A 23,028-nucleotide genomic window follows, 5' to 3' on the forward strand; every position below is an offset into this window, starting at 1 on the left:
AAATGAGAAAATAAATATTTATACCTTTAACATACGTTTTTCAGTTATTGCACACAAGTAGGTACCCATTATACTATGAAATATGAAGTTATTACACACAAGTAGGTACCCATTATACAATGAAATATGAAGTTATTGCACGCAAGTAGGTACCCATTATACTATGAAATATGGAGTTATTGCACACAAGTAGGTACCCATTATACTATGAAATATGTTGGGTGATTTTCTCACGAAAACGGCGCTATATAAATAATCCAATTATTATTAAAAATTATAACGGTGATTGTGAAATGACATAAGAATATTAATCTGTGGGAAATAGTTAGGATGCGAATTCTCCAAATAATGTTTTTTACAGTCTTGTTTATAACTGTCTGTAATCTGTGTTTTCTCCGATAGAAAAATAAATAATAATAATATAGGTAAGTACAACATACATCCAAAAGTACTCTCGTATATAATACTAGCTGACGTGTACTTGGCGTTGCTAATAATAATCCTGTATTTAAAGATATAATCCTGTATATAAGATCAACTTGTATTTCAATTTGTGTATTATGATTACTTGATACATAGTCTACCAGCATTTCAACCTTAGATATCAACAAAACAATAGAAAATCAACCAAGCACTTTTTTCATTCTCATGCTTTTAAATTTCACATAAAATATACATATTTTTAAAAATCAGACTTAATTTCTATCTACCTTAAAAAGGAAAATAGAAAGTCATCTAGTATTACAAAATAATGTATTAAATTAGTGCTTCATTAGTTAAGAACCATCTACTTTTGAATGGAGACCCCCTTCGACGCCATGGTGAAAGTTTTCAAAATGCTGTGCCAACATAATACAGGTATGAACGTATGACATCTTTATATTAAAAATGCCGTATCTTGTGTGGTATGGTATAAAAAAATGTATCTTAAAATTTGTAAACCACCGAAGAGATATACCTATAGAAGTGTTTTGTAGGCGTGTCAGTATGCCCAAAGAGAGTTTAATTTATCCTTACATCTGGTAAAATTGCTCAAACATTTGCAAACATAGCACAGAAATATTTTCTTGTTTTTTACATTAGCTCCACACAGGAGACCCTGGGCAAAAAAAAGTCCATAAGGGCCTATGTCATCTTTGAGGATGCTGTGTATAGGGTTTTTTTTTAAGGAAAGGACGGAGAGGAAGATCAGGGAAGGAAAAAGGTATGAGGGTGGTTAGGAATCTGGGGGTTATTGTGTGCAGAAGTGACAGAGGTTTGAATTCATCCCTCCCACTGTGGTGCAAGGCGATGGGTCGAGAGAGTCCTGTTGGAGAGGTAAAAAGATCTCCCTCAACCAGTCTCTCCAAATCTGGCTAAGACCTAAACAACCCTCACCCTGTGAACCTGGGCATCCCTGCTAAGTCACCAAACTTCCTGAGGTAACCTATGGCAGAGGTGTAGCACATTATCCTATGAATTGTTCCCGGGTTAACCATGCCCGCCTCCCAAATTGCAATTCTTGAAAAGATGATAATTTTTTGGCCCGTCTCATTCTGGAAGTCGAAAGATCTTATATAAATAATCAGTTTTCTTTGAAATCAGTATCACTTCTAGGAATTTTCTATTCAGTGGACGAAGTAATAAAACATTTTTAATGTAAATTGACATTTATTCGTTTCAATAGATTTCCAAAATAATAATTTTGCTGTAAATTAATTAACATTTCCATTCCATCATCTTCACAATATTGATACTTATCTTATTTATAACTAAAAACAGGGAGAAAAAAAATTAAATAACAAATGCGTCAAACATTTTAATACAGTTCAAATACACACATATTTTAAAGGACATTAAGGTTATTGCAGATTAGTTGTACTTTTATTAGAATTATCTATTTTTGAGATGATAGATCAATTCACCAATAATACTACCATTTTTGGACAATATTTTATAGTCGACGAAAAATACTGTAGATATATTTAGAAATATGTACATACATAAAAAATGGGTCTGAAATATAAAATCTATTTCAAGCGAGTTAACAGCCTTATAAATCTTAATATTTACTTAGAAATAATAAAACACAAAACTCCAAGAACAATATATCGTCACCTTACGATTAAAAACTACTCATAAGTATGTTTGTGGAAAATGTAGACTGAAGAAAAATATGTTCAAAAGGGTTTTATGTTCCTCTCAAACACAGTTGTTAATAGTAAGGCAACAATTTCAATAAACATAATTTTAAAACTAATGTGAATTTCCTAACATCATAATGATAAATAATGATCAATTTGGCCTAAGCTGCATATTTCTCAACATGCACAAGTCTCGTGCAGTAGATTTCCTGCCACCCAACGTCCCGATATCATAAAGTCTAAGCAATAAACCGGTTGAGAATAGTTCAGGAAGGGACTTGACCAGAGTGGCCACGAGGTCACTGGGCATCCCTTGGAGAACTACCCGAGCTCTGTCCCTACCACACTGCACCATAAACACGAGGAACTGAAATATGAAGTGAGTTTGAGGAGAGATTTCTCCATCTCGACCGACAAGCTGAGAAAACGTCTTAAATAAGTCTTGCAAAGCAGATTGTAAAGGCTCTTTCAAAATGATAGTCTTTTGGTTGTATCCTAGGCTGGGTAAAGTGCTGGCAAATAGCGTACTGCTTTCCGCCGTGTTATCGTTCAGTCTTCTTACTTTGTTGGTGGGACACAAGGCTTCGATATCCTCTGCATCTTCATATCGACCGCGCTTTTTGGTTGTTATAGCGCTCGGGTTAGAGTGGCTGAACTCAAGAGCAGCGTAAATGCAGTAAACACACAACTTGGCTAGTACCGAGGCTTGCGGCTCAACGAGCTCCTCGCTCTGTTGACTATTGTATAAGTACTGAGGTAAGACTTGTAACAGCAAGGCTTGGGTGCATTGCTCTATATTAAGATGAAATAAGGCGAAAGCTAAGTCGACGGCCCTATCAAGGCCTTCCTGATACCTAAATTTCAGAATTTCTTTAACCAAGTTAGTCACAAACCAAACAGGACCTCCAGTGTTTAGAAGGCTCTCAAAGATGTGAGTGGCTTCGATATGCAACCACCCTCGGTCTTTCACATCCTCCCACACATCCTGGAGTTGCTCCGCTATGGGCTGCTTTGAAATGATGCTATGACTAAGAGACAGAACCTTTGTTTTAGAGGCAGTGGGAGGATGAACATCGTACTGCATCTTCCTGATGATCTGAAACATGAGCACAGATCTCTCCTTGAAGTTATCACTTTGATCAAGCTCTACTTCACTAAGCGGGGTCAAGAACTGTTGCACCATGTTCATTGGTTTTAAAAGAGCGTCATGATGAACGATATGCATGTAGGAACACAACCAGGCGGAAGCGCAGACAGCGAGAGACGCCATCTTCTGTTTCAGAGCATCCAAAATACGTTTAACATCGGTAGCAGATAATGAACCTTGCTCCCAAGCGAAGAGCACTTCCTTTATTGCACCACACACATTAATACATAAATCGTGGCACTTCATTTGACTGTTCTTGAAATCAAAATCAGAGGAATTAAGCTGCCTGATAAGGAGATCAACCTTTGAGGGTTCACATTTCTGGAGCATTTGATCGGGTGATTTAGGAACTCCTTTTTCCACCATACAATCCCGTACCCACTGCTCGAAGAAGGACTCTCCTCCTTCCTCCAGAACCGCTTCAGCGCCGTAATGTTGGACGATTGAGCAAAGAATCAAAAATGAAATATCAAAGAGTAACGCCCTTTGCGGCGCTTTCCCTATATCTCCACTGACTTGCAGTGAACACTCGTTGAACTTTATCAGTTTGGAAACAAACTGTTTTAATTTGCCTTCCACCGTTGCCACAGCGAGGATAACTTCTAAACTTTTACCACTAAGCACTTGACAAAGCATGCTATAAAGCGCGTCTTGAATTTTTACGAAATCAGCACTCATTGTCTTGAGAATTCCAGCGAGAGTTGGTTCAGCTCTCATGATGAAGGTAGGAATGGATCCTTGAAGGCCGGTGGGTTCCAACTTCTGAAGTCTCGTTGATGTGATCTCTCTCTTCTGGCTGAAGTAAGTCAAATGTTGTTCTGATACGAGGTTTAATTTAAGAAGTCCCTCTAACAAGGATTGTACGCAGTTGCAGGAGCATTTTGAATCCAGGATATCGAGCAATGGAGTCGCCTGCAGCAATAATTCAAAAGACTCAATAATCTCCGGGCTGTATTCCATCTTCTCATCAGGTGTTCGCACAGCGCCATGTAGTTGATGAATTATTTGAGGAACCTTTAGGAAGGTGAAAGCTCCCCAGATGGACTGTTTAGACGGGCTCCCGCTGACGTCGTTGAGCGATATAAGACAAGCTCTCATCAGTTCGTAATACAGCCGACCCATTGTGTATCCCTTTATCCTTTTCACCATCAGAAGCTCATTCACAAACACCTGTGTATCTGCGTTGGGATTGGCTAACAATTCAATAGCCAGAAGAGCTTGTAAACAGAATGTTACTGGTTCCGTATTATCATTCAATGGGGAAAATTTATCCAACTCAAGGAAACCCAACTTTTTCAACGATTGTTCAATGGGTACAACGGCTTTGAACTGTGTGTTCATCATTATCAGTGAAGATATCTCCCCGCATTTTTTAATCACATCAGCATATTGATCTTGGTCATCGAGCCTCGCTAGATACAGCATTGAAATAAGGAAGTCTGAGTTGATAATAATATTCAAAAGTGAGGCAGGTCTATCAAACAACTCAATGTAAGGGGAATGAGTCGGAATTGATGATGGATACTTGCTTATAGCGTAGTGGTATACTTGAAGAAGCCAATGCACTAGAGATAGAACTGAAGCAGCCAGGATGCCTTCTTCCAACTTCCCTTTGCAAGTAACACCGTCAAGAACACCTTCCACGAAATCTAGAAGGCTCACAACACAGTGGGGTTTATGAAAAGCGTCAAATTTGGCGATTCTTTGCAAAACTGCAGCGTGGGAGACCAACTGAGCGCTTAGCGAATGCTTCAGGTACGAAATGACGAGTTGATTGGCCCCGCAGCCCACCATAGCCTGTTGCAAGATGCAATCTGCCAGGTTGTACACATCTCCACTGACTCCTCTCGGCAGAACTGTCTTTATATTTATTCCCCACTGCAGATCCGTCCAGCGTTCACGCCAAGCCTTCAGAAGCAAGGCTTTAAGCGAACTGGTTTTACTCGTAGTCTTCGAGGCTTCCATTGTCAAAAATACAAACGGCTTACGCATCGTTCGGCATGAAAATGAGAACACACATCAAATTATGGTAAAGTCACTTAACTTAATGTTTAACATCCATTACGTGAGACGCACGAAACTTCCACATTAATATAATAAAACAGTTCCTATCGCGTTAAACGAACGAACAGAGTTATTCGGAAAGAGCACAAATACAAGAATGCAGGAAGCCAATTTATTGCAAACGTCAAGCTTTGAAATTTAGGTTAGGTTTGCTTGGGTTTGCTCACGAAACAAAATCGACCAATGGAGTATTTTCAAATTCAGCCGCCAGAGCGAAACACTAGCATTAAAATGTTGTTTTCAAATTTTGACGTTTGACGTTTCTCATGTTTTGTTTTCACGTTTCGCGCACGTGAGATGTCAAAAGAATTCGTAGTTTAACTCTGTAGTTTTATGTATTACTTTGACATCAAATCAATTAGTTAATAAATAATATATCGTAATAATTAATAGTGGAGTTGTGTTACCTGTGCTTTTCGTGTTCCGGCTACTTTGAAAGTGAACTTAATAAATTGAGGTTATAATATCAAAACAATATGAGTTTCTGCAATTATAAGTCGGTAATCGAGGAAGGAGACACTGTAATCTTGTATATGAGTAATACAATGCACGCAATCGATGTATTTCCTGAAATCAAGAACAAAAAGGATATTCTGGTTGAGAATGTTTTTCAAACTATGTTTGGCGCCCTCAAAGTACGCACCTTGATTGGGAAGAAATATGGAGACAAAGTGAGTATGAAAATCTATACTTCCTTTCCTACCTTTCCTTAAAAATACCCTCTACTTAGCATCCCTAAAGATGTCTCGAGGGAAATTATTCTCCTTAGGGCCTCTTATCTGGGTTTATGTGAAAAAATATATATATAAAGAATCTATTAAATAGATCACTGAGAACATACTTTCATGCCATTGAACGCACAATAGAAATAGACCTACAATATCGAGGCAACTTTAACGTATCGACCATAGAATAGTGCAAGTTTAAACAAAGAGAAATAGAGCAAGACGTGTGGATGTGCAAAAATTCTCTTTCCATTTTCAAATGGTTCATTCTATGAATAGATCACACGATAGATCAGGTGGGAGATGGGAGGAGGGAGGAGGCAGGTGGGATCCCACTTCAGTAATAGAACTCGATTAGTAAAATTACCAATTATTTATTAAATCATTGAAGTTAATATTATTAATAACTCTCAAACGAAAAATGTGAAACAGAAAATCGGAAAAAGATTCGATCTAATCTAGGAATTTGAGGATTTACTGAATAAGTTGTTCCACTATAAAAAAATATTGAATTATTTGGAGTTATCGAACAGGTTAGATTAGGTTAGGTTGGGAATAGAAGCGGATTATAAAAATCACCATTTATTTTTGTTTTATTTCTCAGGTAGAGCTATCAAAGGGTTGGGCCCATACCCTGCAGCCGACCCCGGAGCTATGGACCATCACCCTCCCCCACAGGACTCAGATCATCTACACCCCGGACATCAGCATGATCCTCTTCCAGCTGGAGATTTGCCCCGGAAGTATTGTTGTGGAAGCTGGTAAACATTTTATTTTAGACAAGCACTAAGCATCTGTGATCATTTTCCATTTTAATAGTTTTTCCGTTGCATCTGTGAGAATCTCAGTCGACAAGAAAAGAACAACCATAAAGAGCAATTTCTCTGACTGTTCTTTAGTATAACGAATTTTTGTGAAACGAATTTATTTTATTTTTTAAAATATTTTATTACAATAAAGTACTTACCGTTAAACTGCTAGACAGTAGTTTGTAACTGGGTTCTTTAACAATTTAAATATTTACATTTAGGTTCGGTACATTGCCTCATATATGGACATATAATATTACATTATTATTTTAATTGTAGACAAAATATGTACAGAAAAAAGTCACAAATAATAAATATAGAATCAGAAATAACTGCATTCAAAGAATATTTAGGAAAAGATCAGAACAAAAATCTTTTTCACACAATTTTTTCAGCATTAAATTTCTGAAAATTAGACTATATTTTATTGAAAAAAATTTTGTTCATTCACTTCATATGTCATCTTTGGTGATGTTGTGTGGAGGATCTTTCTATGGAAAGGAGGTAGTGAACCTGAGTATTAAAGAGACCCGTGTTGTAGGAGGGAGAAAACACATAGGACAAGAAATGAAAAAAATTGTGTGGTAAATTTTTTAAATTTAAACCATATTTATTTTGATATCTGGGAATGCCGTGAACACCGTTTACAGTTCGTCTTGTGTTTTGAGTGTGTATTACTATTTTTTTTACATTTAGATTAAGAACATCTGAATATGCCTGCATTTGTTTTTTTGAAATGTAGTCATAATGATATGAATAATGTTACTTAATTAAAGACATAAACATCTTGCAACTACCTAATTTATTATACTTCGAATCACTGATTTAATGGTGCCTCCATAACATAAGAAATAACAACTAACACATATATTGGAAATTCTAGATCTCAGGCTCAAAAACATATCCAACAAGCAACTGCAAATACAACATTTTGGCAAAAAAGCTTCCTATTTTATGGTACTAAACTTTACAACAGAATCTCACTCTCATTCAAAAATCACAACTATATTATATCATTCAAATTTCAAATAAAAAGCTGGAGACAAAACATAGGGAGATCAGAAAAAGAAAATATAATTACACCAAATATGTACTGAAATCGAAACCATTCAACTGAACAAAAAAACACCAAATGTAATATACAGGGTGTATCGGCACGTACCCGACAACCTTTAACCAGCTATTCCTTAGAATATTTGGAGTAAAAAATCTTATGTGCACTTTGCTGTCCGGTAACGTTTTTTTTTTTAATAAAAAAATTTTAATCCTATTTTCACCACATGTCACCACTGTTTTATCCTTTGTCAAAGTTTGAAAACCCACCTGGCAATATTTTATTCGAATTCTGTTGAATAATGCATGTGTGTACCTATATTGGCACACTTTTACAATCACAATGAAATGGCACGGCACCATTCGTCTCATTTTTAACTATATTATTATTTAGTGTGTGCGAAAGAGCGAAGACGCTTTTCGACATACTTGCTTATAACAGCTGTTGAACACGAAAAGCAATGCCAATGACAGTGATGTAGTGTGGAAATTTTTAATTTTTTTGTTTTTAATTGAAAAAAAAATGCTACCAGACAGCAAAGTGCCCATAACATTTTTTACTCCAAATGTGCTAAGAAATAGCTGGTTAAAGTTTGTCGGGTTAGTGCCGATACACCCTGCATAGATATAATTATTTCAGAAAAAAAACACAATTTAAAATATTTATAATTACTTTATATTATCCATACTGCAAATTTTTTATAATATATAAATGAAATCCTCAGCACTGGAGATCCTAGTGAGGATATCATTATCTCTATTTGTTACAAAAATACAAAGGTATTAACTCTTATTATTATCAAGGAGAAATTTTCTTGTGTAGGTATGTATTTAATTGAAGTTATTTTTATTGATATTCAATACAGTTCAAATTTGAGACTGAAAATTGAGAATTATTTTTTTAATGAGAAGTGTGTTTTTTTTTTTAAATTGTTTTGTCTATCAATCCAAAGACTTATTACACTTTCTTCCTTTTATAACAATCTCAGGCGAAATTACATAATGATATTTTATGGACATAGGTAATCGGTATTACAACTATGTAATAATGAAAAATATCCTTAACTGTATCTTATTGTACTGTGTATGTCTTAATAAATAAATACTTTAGTGATGTTTCAAACTGAGTCACTTTGGCAGGATTATGCTCAAGAATAGAAAATTTAAAAAAAAAAGTAATACTGTAAAAAAAATAATTAATTTATTGTTGAACGCAGGAACCGGAAGTGGCTCCCTATCCCATGGCTTCATCAGAGCCCTGAAGCCCTCAGGACACCTGTACACCTTTGACTTCCACGAGAACAGGACAGTTTTGGCCAACGAGGAGTTCAAGCGCCATGGCCTGGGTGATTTTGTGACCGTCAGTTAATTATTTTATTAATTTTTTGATTGATTAACAACACAATCTCCTTTTCTATCTAACCAAATAATCATCACGCCTTTTACTGCAGGGGTAGGCAGAGAGGATGGACCACTAAACAACTCGGTCATAACACACTCCTTCATATTCATACATCGTCTTATACATACTCTCCTATTATTCTGACTATATGGCCCGACTCAAGTATCTGATTCACATGAGACAAGTAAAAAATTATTTTTATTCTATTGTAGAAGTGTGTACTTCTTTTGTTTACATTTCTTAAAGTTAATCTTGACAAGTAAAGTCAGATTTCATGATCTTTCAAGGGCCTGCACCGTTGTCCAAGTAAATCTGTATATCGATGGTCTGCACTTGTTCCATTTTTAAGAAAACATTCATCATCATCATCACTTTTGGCTCTACAACCCCTGGTGGGTCTTGGCCTCCTCAAGAGTCTTCCTCCACTCATCTCGGTCCCGCGCCAGCTCTCTCCAGTTTCGAAGCTCCAAGGCAGACAAATCTTTGAGGACGTTGTCGCTCCATCTTAACCTTGGCCTTCCCAGGCTCCTTCTCCCTATCGGTCTTGAGCTCAGCAGGGACTTTGGTTCTTGATGCTCGCTCATTCTCTGCACATGACCTAGCCACCGAAGTCTTCCCAGTTTTATGAACTTTGTGACGTTTAGCTCCTTAAACAGAGTATAGAGCTCATTGTTATAACGAAAACATTATTTACTAATTAAGAAAACATTATTTACTAATTAACTAAGATTTATTAACATAATATCCTATGATTTTTTTACAGGTCTGCGGTAGTAATATTATAATTTGAAGGAAATGGGGTAATATTGGGTAATACTACATTATGTTCTTATTCCTCCAGGCCCAGCATCGTGACGTATGTCTGTCAGGTTTTGGGGACGAGATCAATGGTAAAGTGGATGCTGTATTTCTGGACCTCCCCGGGCCGTGGGTCGGGGTGCCTCACGCTGTCAAGGCCTTTAAGAACGGGGGTAAGCTATTTTATTTACTTGATTTAAGAATTTGGAATCTATTAATGTTTATTTAAGGTGGTCGCTAAGGTGTGTTAATTTCTGATACATCCATTGAATCTTAACATGTGCGCTGAGTTACTTCCTTTTCAACATGAGTCAAAGAAATAATGTTGTACATATGTCATCAAATGTCTTGTATGAAAACTAAAGACAGAAAACACTAGAATGAAAACGTCACACATGATCTCTCTCTGGGATTACTATTTGTACTGTGAATCAGTTGTACGACAAATAGTAGTAATATTAAATCATTTTCCTTTTTTTGAGAATTTTTTTATTAGAGTGTGAAGAAAAGTTTTTTTTGTGATTAAACATGCTTCTTTTCAGTTATATTTAAGTGTTTTTGTAATCGTATATATAGGTTAGCACATCTGACGGCCTCCGTGGTCAAGGGGTAACGCTCTCGACTAGAATTCCGAAGGTCGCGGGTTCAAATCCAAATAAATTAATTTTTTTTTTTTCCTTTTTTTACCACTTATTTATTTTAAAGAATACATAATATATTTGAGTCATGTTCCAGAGTTGAATAAACTCTCAATATCGCCCTGATGTAAGACCACCATTCAGAATTGAAACTTTGCTTGAAATGGCCTTAGCCATATTTGGTGACCAAATCTGAATCGCCAGGTATTTCCCCACCTTCTTCTACCCCATCTCCTTCCACTCCCCGCCACATCCAGCCTCACAACATACCCAAATTAGTCCTTCTGGCTCCATATAGGTAAGAGCAATTGGGGCTCTTGTGCGGTATTCACTTACCTGTTAACTTTCTTCGTCTTGTATTTCATGTCCATTAGCTTAAATTTTTTTTTATTATTTTACATTACGTTTCATTTGCATTTTCTCAACCAATGTACTAGGGCACTAGGCTCATGCCCGTATCTGTAAATAAAAAAAATCACCAATTAGTACAACTAGGACAACATGTATGCAAAATTTATTGTTGTTGTTATTTATGAACATTCTTCTTCTTGTCTAATTATTTATATTATTTATTTATTTGTCAATGAATGCCCTTTTTTGGGGCTTTTACATATCAATATTAAGAAATATACATTATTTATTGTACATAACTGAATTGCTTCATTAATAGCGTTTTATATCTGTTTAAAGATAAATTGAAGATGTTCACTGACTTGGTATAATTGTTTCCCTCCATTAGTATTCCGGTCAAAGAGGAATACATATGATAGTTAGTCCCAGAACTTCTGTTATAGTTTAGGAAATAAAAAATATACCTAATTAGTCCTACCTACGAAAAGTCATGGAATCCAGCTAGAAAAATAGTAACATATATTTTGTATTGTATTAAATGCATCTATTTAGAAATAAAAAATAAAAATAAATATTCCAGCAATATATATTAAAATCATCGTTTTCTAATTGTGATAATTACATATTTCTTAGTTTTCTTTTCAAGTGTAAAGTATTTGTACTTAATTTTTCACTAAAAAATCATGACATTTTTTTAATTGAACAAGTTTTAATTTTTTTACTTTGTGTTTATTAGCTTCATTCTACAGAACGAAATTCAATCTCTCGTATTATTAACTGCTTGAGGTAAAATCGGAATTAACCCACAACATTGAAATTCGTAGATTAATTTTCTATGTGTCCGGCAGATAAATGAATCGATTATTAAAATCAACTGCTAAATCTGACGTCTCGCGTAATGCTGTTGGCACGAGGATTATCCGTCAGTAATTTAAATATTATTTTCAATGGCGGAGACTTATGGCTGCGGAAATAATAATGTTGGATTTATTGTGATCTCCAGCTTATAGTAATTGTACAACCTAAGTGCAAACGGTACATGGGTGGCGATTCTGGTACAAGAATTCGCTGGAGGTAAAACATAACCATTGTTAAAATTGCTGAAACGCTTTTTGGTACTCTTCTAAACCTATTTTCGCTATTTTAGCCTTTCCTTCCCATTTTTAATGCTTCTTTTTCTCTGTCGCAATTAAAATAAATGTTTAGTTGACGCTTGCAGAAAAGAAGGAAATATTATGTACCCCGGCACCTTTAGCAGCGATTTATTTATTTATATATAATTTGTACATTTATTTATAACAATTACAGGTAATAAAGCCTAAGACGTTATAATTGTACCATTTATGCAGTGTATATGCAATGCCAAAAATCTCGCAAATGCGCTATAGGACACAAAAAATAAATTATTGATTATTTATAATACTTGCTGAAGTCCCCGGTGTTGAGTGTACATTAGATGCAGACAGCAATTTCCCTCTTATTTTGAACGTCAAGTGTGCAAAATTTAATCAACAAGTATCAAAATTCTGTTTTATGGGTTGGGAAAAGGGGATCGGTTGGTTTTTCGAAATCTCGTGCAGACAGGGCCTTCCTCTTGTTTTGAAGGTCATGTGTTGAAAATTTCATCAATCTCAGAATGAAACTGTAGATGTAGAATGAAATTGTATACAAATCAAATCTACTCACCAAAAACATTATCGTTTATATAAATAAATGGTAGGAGGAAAAAAAATGATAATGATTTCTTGACTGGTCTCAAGTCGATAAAACGAAACTTCGAATGTAATAATAGGAATCGATTTTTCGGATCTGGCGGGTTGGTTAACCCTTGGAATGCCAGGGGTAAAATACAAATCGCCCGCCGTACGCCGGCTGACACTACTTTCGTAATAACTCACTTGTTTTTTGCAAAATGGTGTAATTGTATATTGTACCGTCTTACACAGATAATGTGTTTTGTTGTTTGTTATATATTTATAAAAATTCTATATATTTAATCTTTGTAGTTTTCCCAGGAAAGCTACTTATGTTTAGAGAAATGTATTTTTTTCTCTCTAATGTTTACAATGTATACAATGAAGACCTACGAAAATATTCTTGACAGTAAAAATAAGTAATTTGCGGTTTTCCTGTAAATAAATAAAGTGATGAAACGACTAGCTAAAATAATATAAATATACATAATTTCCCTGTCAAGCGAATAAAATACATTTTAGAATGCTAGGAGCATTTTTTAGTGTTCGCAATAACATAAAATCGAGTCGGTGAACTACTAGCAAATCCACGGCGGATTTCTTGGCATACTAGGGGTTAAAGGTTGCATTAAGGCGGAAGGTCCTAGACGAACATGTGTTATCCAACGTTTGCAATGAAAAGAAGTCATGTCAATTCGCACATGTATCTACATAATGTATTCGTTTTCCTATGGGTTTTTAAAAAACCCTTTTCATATAGGAGTGAATAAAATCACCCGTCTTTTTCTAGCTAGTGACAACTGATTCGACGGTTTTTACGTTTGAAAAAGACACCGTGAAGATTTTGATTTTCAATTTTAATTACACGTGCTCTTGACTAAATTATTTGTGCAGATAATATTTCTTCGTGAATTGCCTCCCTGTTAATAAATACGTATCCCATTACTGCTTTGCCAAAGGTTGAAATAACTGTTGGCATTTAAACAAAATGTGCACAATTCAGCAGGATAGGTGTCCGCTGCAGTCGCAGGGGAATTATAAACACGAAACTTCCATAAAACAAATCATCGCGGAGACTTTCCCAACCATTTCTCCCGGAATAACAATTATTATTTAATTTATGTATTTGCCTTTCGAAACTGGCTACAATGGTGTTTATGTTAACACTTTGCTTAAATCGGTACATATCGAAATTATTTGTCAAGTACCGGTTTAGGAAATTTGTGATTTTGATAACTCAATATGTATCTAATATACTTTTGTGTCTCAGCATACGAGTACCTTCAGTAATAGACCACGGTCAATGTGTTTACACTGGTCACGCTTGTCAAGATGAGTATGTTTCAAACGGTGAATCGGTCCATACGGTCCTAGGATTCTATCGACCCATCGCCCTGCCCCACAATGAGAGAAATTTATACTTCCGTCACTTCTGGACACTCTGAGGGAATCTGGGGAAATTATTTTCCTCAGGGTGTTCTGCGTGGAGCTAATGTAAAAAAATGCTTTTGTGAAATTCCTTTAAAATATCCTAATATATGACGCAAGTATGAATAGCAGAAGAAGTCGTGAACGCCCGAGGAAGACATGGCACGATCAAGTGAGACAGCATTTGAGTCAGGCCATGTCAAGAGTCAGAATAATAGAAGAATAAGTATGAGACGATGTATAAATATGAATGGGGCAAGGAGTGTGTGCCAAGACCGAGTTGTTTGGCGGTCCGTCCTCTCTGCCTACCCCTGCGGGGAAACGGCGTGAGGGTTAGTTATCAGATGCGTCCTCATGCTACTCATTTAATATTTCATTTTACTAGCAGAAGAAATGAAACAATTGAAGGTAATTATTTATTTGCAATCCTCGATAGTCCAAATAAACCATGTCGTAAGCTTGTCGAAGCTGTGGAGACATTGGAAACCCGACTCTTCAAGCTCCAGATTACGAATAACGTATCCCCAAGTTGGGGAACTTTGTGAGGCTGAGGAAAGTTTGTTGTAGAATGGGGAAGAGTAGGGAGGAAAATTAGATAAATAAGTAAAATAAATTACTGTCTCTTTATATCCGGTTACTGAATACAACTATAGCCATTTCAAAGAACGTTTTGAACGATGGACTCTCACCAGGGCAATACTGGTAGTGGTACACACATCAAACACATTAATTTATTAATCTTCCTTGAGCAAAATACCTAGTTCCTTAATTACTCATCAAGCAGTTTGGATCTCTTGTGCGATAACACATAAATATCTAAAGCAGGCGACGAACTACACATTCCTTCACACACATGCAACTTACACTTTATCCAGAAGAACTCAATCGTTTTAAATCTCCAAAGAATCTCAATAATCCGCCAACATTTTGTCGCTGGCTCATTACTCGCCTTTATCCCTCATGATGGTAAAAAGAGGTATACGGAAGAAGTAAGGCCGCACAACAATGGCCCGCCTGACGGCTGACGGGTGCCGGTGTGACTCCGCCACCGCAGCGCCCGTCACAGCCGCTCCATCAGGCCATCGGGCGGCCGTTGTGAAGCGGGCGGCCGTTGTGAAGCGGGCGGACGGCCTTTGTACCGACCAAAGTCTCCTGACGATACCCTCAATTTCCAGACCATTTATGCCAGACTAATGGTGGAAATAATGCACGCCCCGTCAGCGAGATTAAATATGTGCAGTGGATGCTGTTTAGGTGAAGCTCAACAAAGTTGATGCAATAAACCAACAACTATTTTTTTTAATATATTTTTTTTAATATTATAGAAACAGTACATGATTTACAGTGATAAAACAATATAAAGGAATTAGATATATCATGTTGGGTACCTATGATATGTTTCTTTGTAATGTCTGCTAAGTGGTATGTTTATTCCTCAATTACCAGGTTTGTGTGTGTATCTATATGTATGCGAATTGAATAGTTTATATTATTGGCGTAATGCCACTTTTGAACACCAACCGTCTGGAGCCGGTGAGACTATGGCATCCCCAATTGGGGCCAATGTTCCGAGGCTGAAGGTAGTGTGGAGGGGAAGGAGACGTGAAAGAGGAAGGTGGGGGAAATACCTGGCTATTCAGATCTGGTCACCAAACATGGCCAACGCCATTTCTAACGACGTTTCAATTCTGAATGATGGTCTTACACCAGGGTGATACTGAAAGTATTTTCCATTCTGGAACGTGTTACAAGTATCTATGCTATATATTATTTAAAATGAATAAATTGTGAAATAACACAAAATTAATCGAATAAAATATGCACCCTGGGATTTGAAACTGCGACTTTCGGCTTGCTAGTCGAGAGCCTTATCCCTCGACCAGGGAGGCCGTCAATAAACGTATATCGGAGAACATACAATATTGCTGGTTTTATGAGAAGCTGTACCGAATACATCTCACTCAAGAAGCCACTGTCCGCCAATACGTTGATTTATAGAATTCATTGAGTGACGACTGGCGGCTATCACACAGGTTGAGGGATTTCACGAGATTACGAACTTGTATTACTAATCAGTATTGTGAATTTCGACTGTATTTTCGACTGTATTTTTTGACGACAACGGAAAATGACAAATGATTTCATGTTACCATTTTTTGAGGATTTAGCACCCTCCCAAAATCTTATTTTTTCATTTACGGAGATATCAATATGAAATCATAAATACGAAAATAGGGATTGTGTAAAGCAAGATTTATCATAATGTGTCCCGATACACGGTTTCTATACGGAAATCGGTATGAAAAATACCGTCGTGTGAAACGCCCACTAACCGATCCTGGAGGCTTCTTGCTGAAGTGATGCGTCCCCAAACCGACTAGGACAAGAAGGATCTGAGAAGATGATTTTGATGATGTTGATAATCAACCATCTTAGCGCTGCATCCATAAATGTGTGTGCCCATCTGGCAGTAAGCAGCAAGTACCTACGGGTAATGAAGTCTCGCCACTCGCATCCTCTTCCTCAATGCCCCTGATGCGTAACGAGCCGCACTGCTTTGATTTGAATAAAGTGTCAAACGGAATTCCCCCGCCTTTTCGTACCTGTAACCTGTTGTAGGTACCTATCGGTATTCTTTTGTTTGCCCTGTTCCATTTTTGAAGTGCACCTGATTATTGAAAATCCCTTTTGGATGCATTTCGAACAATGAATGTATAACTTTCAAATCACTTGAATGCAGTCGCTTTAAGTTTTTTTATCAATATTCCTTATAAGGTTTTTTAAAAATGGATTGTTACTAAGCTAATGACGGATAGTACCTACTCAATAGACAGTGTTTAATTTATGTTGTTATTGTTTTTTTATGGTCATTAGTCATTTCATTACAAACGATGGAAAATTACAACGAGTACCTATCCAATTACAAGCAATATAAAAATAACGTAATAGGTAAAAACGCAAACATAAATATTATCATAATATGCTATCTGCACAGTAGTTTGTTAGTTATATCCTAAGAAGAGTATGGTATAAAGTTCCACGGTTCTATCCAAAGATATTAAAGTTCTTCCAATATCTTTGGTTCTATCTATACACGTTTTGATACTTTTATAAAGGCTGTACCAGGACTGAAGTTATAATTTTTTTATTTTTTTATATATATGTATAAATTACAAACAATACAAAACAAAATGAACCTTTGTCTGTCCAACTGGGAAGGATTCCCGTTTCAGGACAGCCAAATTGTGTATTTAGTACATAATATTCTTACAATGGAATGGCGATGCTGTCAAAACAAATTTAGAAAACATTGTTGATTGCATTCGAAGTGACAGGATGGATTCTTTATCCTTGAAAGAATCGCAAAGATGTATGTAATTTATTACCAGGGTCAATTTGGATAACATTAGTAATTGAATTCAGAACAGAGTAATGGTTTCTTTCGGGACATCACAAGTCTGAGATTCCTTCCACATACACGGATAAATCTATTGAAAGTAATTCTAAATTGTGGACTTACAGCAGGGCGATACTGAAAGTAGGTATCCTGGAACGTGCCACAAATGGACTATTTATTATTTTTAATTAATAACTTGTGAAACAACACAAATTAATCAAATGTAATTTACTGACAATTGTTTGGTTAAACCATTTATGATCGTGAGAATGAGAAATGTGGAGATCTTCTATTAACGCAAGGCTGATGTAACCGTAGTGAGTAAGATTAAGAAAGGGACGCTTAGATGGTTTGGGCATGAAGAGCGAATTAGTGAAGAAAGGAGTGTAAGGAGAATATATGACGCAAATAATAGTAATAGTAGTAGGACGCCCGAGGAAGACATGGCACGATCAAATAAATCAGATACTCGAGTCGGGCCATGTCAACAGTCACAATAATAGGAGAATATGTATGAGACGATGTATGAATGTGAATGATGCAAGAAGTGTGTGCCAAGACCGAGTTGTTTGGCGATCCGTCCTCTCTACCTACCCCTGCGGGGAATGGGCGTGATGGTTAGTTAGTTAGAAATTTACCTGCACACAGTACAAAAAATAAAATTTTCCAAGTACAGTGGTACCTCGACATACGAGTTTAATTCGTTCCGCAACCTTGCTCGTATCTTGAATTACTCGTATATCGATGCAGATTTCCCCATACAAAACAATTAGACTACCATTAATCCGTTCCAACCCCCAAAATGTCACCCCAGTTATTTTTGTTACGTGGTTTTGAATAATAAAAACGAATTTATAAATGACAAATATTTATTGTACAAAAACAAAAAAGAGAATGTAAATAAATAAATTAGATATCCTTACTGGTCTTTGCCTTTTCGCTACTTTTTTCTCGCTTTCACCTGTAGGCCGTTTAGAAAAAAAACATGTCCAAGGAGGTTTGTTTCTTCCTCCCTCTCAGAATGTTCCGGAAATGAGTTAGGCAAGTGTCATTAAAAAGATCAGATGCACGACCTGTTGCAACTTTTTCTGGGTGTTTCTTTTCCACAAACTGTGAAACTCTCTCCCACATTCCTAAGATCTACTTTATCTCACTTGTAGAAATAACCTCCTCCTCCTCTGACTCCTCGAAACCAATTTGTTGCATAACATCCGTATGCTGCTGTGACTGTAACTCTTGTATCTCCTCAGTCGTCAGTTCCTGGGTGTGCTCCTCAACGAGTTGGTTCACGTCTCTCTCTTCCACCTCTAGACCCATGGATTTCCCCAGAGACACAATCTCCTCCTCTACTGACATACCGCGTTCCAATTCTTCGTAGATCCTACCTACCGGCCGACCTGCTAAACCGAACTCGTATCTCGAATTTCGCTGGTAACTCAAAGCAAAAAATCACTCGCTCGCCGGCTCGATCTCGAAAAACTCGTATGTTGGAGCACTCGTATGTCGAGGTACCACTGTAATGTGAAATTTTTGTTTTCTCTTGTTATCATAATTATTTTTTAATTGTTGTAGGTATACAACCTACCTTCTAAATATTCCAGCATAATATTATGCACACGGAGACAAGCGAGTATTGCTAATTTATTAAGAATCTCTTCAAATTATTGGTAATCCGATTAAAAACGTGATTGCAGGCCTTTTCCTGAAAACCTTATAGTAAATTCGTAATAATATCGAAACACGTGTTTATGCACCTTCGTTTGTCTTGATAGTAAATACTGCTGAAATGCAAAAATGTTAGTATTTTTATGAACACGTGTTCCGCATCGTGACTATGTATTGGTAGGTATTTTACTAAAATTTTATCAGGAAACCTAAAAATTCATTCGTTATTTGGATTACAAATTTGAAGAGATTCTTACGACGGGTTGTTTCGGAGAATTTGAACAATTCTTCAAATTTCAAAGTTCTTTTCAAGATCTGTTATTATTTCAGTTCTATCGAGTAACTGGCCTATAATGATATAATAACAGAGCTTGAATAGGACATTAACAGAACTCGCAAATCAACGTTGAAATTTGATGAATTGTTCAAATTCTATGAAACAACCCATTCTTAATAAATTAGCAATATTTTTTATCGGTAATTTATCTCCGTGTAGTTAGATACCTAAGTATGTTTGAATGTGGTTGAGTTGTAGTTAAACTTATTATCGAATTGAACCCATAATTATTCTTCTACTCCTTTGCTTAACTTTTGATAATTTTGATAGGTATAACATTAAGATCTGAACTTAACGCGCTGTCTTTCTCCAATATGCAATCTGTATACAGGGTGTATCGGCACGTACCCGACAAACTTTAACCAGCTATTCCTTAGCATATTTGGAGTAAAAAATCTTATGTGCACTTTGCTGACCGGTAACGTTTTTTTTTAATAAAAAAATTATTATTCATATTTTCACCACATGTCACCACTGTTTTATCCTTTGTCAAAGTTTGAAAACCCATCTGGCAATATTTTATTCGAATTCCGTTGAATAATGTACGTGTGTACCTATATTGGCGCGCTTTTACAATCACAACGAAATGGCACGGCACCATTCGTCTCATTTTTAATTATTATTATTTAGTGTGTGCGAAAGAGCGAAGACGCTTTTCGACATACTTGCTTATAACAGCTGTTGAACACGAAAAGCAATGCCAATGACAGTGATGGAGTGTGGAAATTTTTAATTTTTTTGTTTTTAATTGAAAAAAAAAATGCTACCGGACAGCAAAGTGCCCATAACATTTTTTACTCCAAATGTGCTAAGGAATAGCTGGTTAAAGTTTATCGGGTTAGTGCCGATACACCCTGTATAATATTTATAACCCATCATTTCAATATTTCTAACGCTTTAATTCTGTACCGGTAACATTTTTGTAATATCGTTAATCAAAAGATGCAAGTCAGAAAGTGCCAACATCAAAGGATTCCATCTCCACACCCTTTAAATATTCTATATCAATAATCAAACCAGCTCGATCTTTTCAATCACAATAATATTATTTATCATTTGACATCTCGAACGCGACTGTCACGGTGGACCTCTCGAGAGCAATCCATATCGGGCGTTAGTTTAGAATTCGAAGCTGAAAATTATCATCGGACGTCAATTATTGGCTGTTCCGGGTTCAACTCCTCGAAGACTGAGATCTGTGTGTCAGATACTGGGCACACTCGACCATTGCTTGTCCTGGACCATGGAGCTCTGCAGAACGCAGAATGGTTATGAGGGAATTCAGAAAAATAAAAATCTACTCCCTTCCGTTTATATTATTTGTTTTTCTTCCTTCATCTTTATTCTCTTCGAGGCCAACATTAATGAAGCCCTTTCTACAGCCTCTACCTTAACCTGCCTCACAAGGCTGCTCAATCGGATGGCGACGTAGTTCCCCTGCCTTTACACTGTACAAGTGTACAGACCGGGGCGCTCTAGGTTCGAGATACTATGATATGATATCTATCGTGATGTATTAAACGAAAGTGGAAGTGATATCTTTTCTTTCTTCCACTATCCTTGAAGAATCTGTCTGTTCACCAATTTGGTCATTTTACATAATTTTGTAAAAGATATTTAAATAATTATTGGATCAAATCCAATATTGCTTTAATACCTACACCATGCCAATACCATGTTTGGATGGGGGTTATTTTTGTATTTTTTTGTGTTTCACCTAACAATAGCGCCCCTACCTGTACCCCTGGGGATGCAATAGTCTCACTGGCAGACGGTTGGGAGCAGTTGTGACTCTTGGGCGGTATTCCTACAAAAATAAATACAAAAAGCCGGTTTTCTGTTTGATGGTTAATTATAAAATAGCCTGTTAACCAAAAATGGGACCCCATTGAATATTAGTCTCTTGAAACAGTTATCCTGGTGTCCAGCGTCTCTTCTTCTTCCCAACTTCTCTTCTTCTATGACAGTTCCTGCCTGTTGTTGTACTCCCACGCATCTCTCTCGCGGGCGGATTTCATCTCCCGAGGTGAAACGGCCCCACAATGAAATACTGCCACACGTGTTGTTATAGTGGGTACATTTAGATTAGATAGCTCGATAGCCGCGCTGGCTCTGTGCCGTTATATTGGGCGTATATTTGCACGTGTCCTGATGTGTTGGCCTGTAACTACATTTGGTTTACATCTTCCTAGAGCCTTAAGTGACAGTTGTCTCTGTCTACTTCTGCTGTTTTTGTATTTTGAAAGATTATCTAGCATCCATTAGGCGAGGTACTGTGTCTGTTTTCGTTTGGACATGCTTTATTAATTTTTAATTTCATTTCAATCTCAATATCGTGCATTTCTGTTTGAGGACCTTAATTTATTTTATTACACAACATAACATCGTATTAACAACAAACTAAAAAGAATGAATGATTAGTAGCGCCCAAGAATAAACAGTTTAATGACCATCGGTGGGATTATAAGAAGAAAACTGGAGTATGCGAATGGTGTATGGACTTTGCACCAAATTAAATATGTAAGTACAAATCCAGAAAAAGTCGTCAGGTATGTTTATTAGCGGATGCATGAAACTTCTCCGAGGTTCATTCACCATATATATTCACCATATTACCTGAGGCAACAAATAGATTTACTAATTCTTGCTTTACTTATTTTAATTTAATTGTAATGAGTTGAAGAAATTTAGGAAGACCTTCATCCAGTGGAGGACGGAAACTGAAGAAGGGTGTAAGAAGGATGTTAGAAGAAATCGAAGACACCCCTAGAAGACACGGCACGACCAAGCGAAACAAATACTTAAAAAGTAAACTTTTCAATAATATTATTCGCCAAGTTTTCAGGTACTCTAGAATTCACAATCTCAAAACTTTTCTTAAAACCATTCATAAAACCGATCAACGCCGGGTACACGTCAGCTGTAGTAAATAAACCCGACACACCTTAACACCTCGACCTCCTAATGCAACAACCCCTCTCTCCCTCTATAGTATATCTACCCATTTTAAATACGTGAAGATGGTCATTGCATCTTCAGGTGTGATGTTAATTGATTAAGTGAAAACAGAACCAACAATCTCAAGTATGATAATCTTCTAATCTCGATAATCTCTCAAGGCACATTCAAGCTAAACAAATAATCACAGATAGAAATCTAGTGTTTGAAATAAAAATCTCTTCAGACAAATATCTTCCCGTGATAAGGATCTCTGTATCTTGTACACAGACGCAAGACAAAGTCAAGAATATAAACATATAATGCTTGAGAGGAAAACGAGTCGCTTTCAAACACCTTGGCAATTTAAACACTTGCAGTATTAACACTGTTAGTTTACGCCAAATAATGGCTAATTGTCGTTTCATAGTTTATGGCAATGAATTTTGTTCATGAACCC

At 36.5% G+C, this 23,028-nt stretch overlaps 2 protein-coding genes across 2 annotated transcripts in view; one reads left to right on the top strand and one right to left on the bottom strand.

The window, feature by feature from the left end:
* Positions 1-1,960: 1,960 nt before the first annotated feature.
* MED24 (mediator complex subunit 24) lies at positions 1,961-5,500 on the bottom strand. Its single transcript, XM_089640523.1, has one exon. The coding sequence runs from the start codon at positions 5,260-5,262 to the stop codon at positions 2,275-2,277; it is 2,988 nt and encodes a 995-aa protein (XP_089496649.1). The 5' UTR covers positions 5,263-5,500; the 3' UTR covers positions 1,961-2,274.
* Positions 5,501-5,598: 98 nt separating this feature from the next.
* The window catches only part of Trmt61 (tRNA methyltransferase 61), a 155,122-nt gene continuing 137,692 nt past the window's right edge, over positions 5,599-23,028 (top strand). Inside the window, exons 1-4 of the mRNA XM_089640148.1 lie at positions 5,599-6,005; positions 6,664-6,820; positions 9,139-9,281; positions 10,165-10,294. Of these exons, the coding sequence (XP_089496274.1) occupies positions 5,811-6,005; positions 6,664-6,820; positions 9,139-9,281; positions 10,165-10,294 (625 nt within the window). The 5' untranslated portion in view covers positions 5,599-5,810. The remainder of the gene's footprint in view (positions 6,006-6,663; positions 6,821-9,138; positions 9,282-10,164; positions 10,295-23,028) is intronic.

This window comes from Hesperophylax consimilis, chromosome 15 (genome assembly GCF_061612785.1).
Source record: "Hesperophylax consimilis isolate HC1 chromosome 15, BYU_Hcon_1.0, whole genome shotgun sequence".
Lineage (NCBI taxonomy): Eukaryota > Metazoa > Arthropoda > Insecta > Trichoptera > Limnephilidae > Hesperophylax > Hesperophylax consimilis.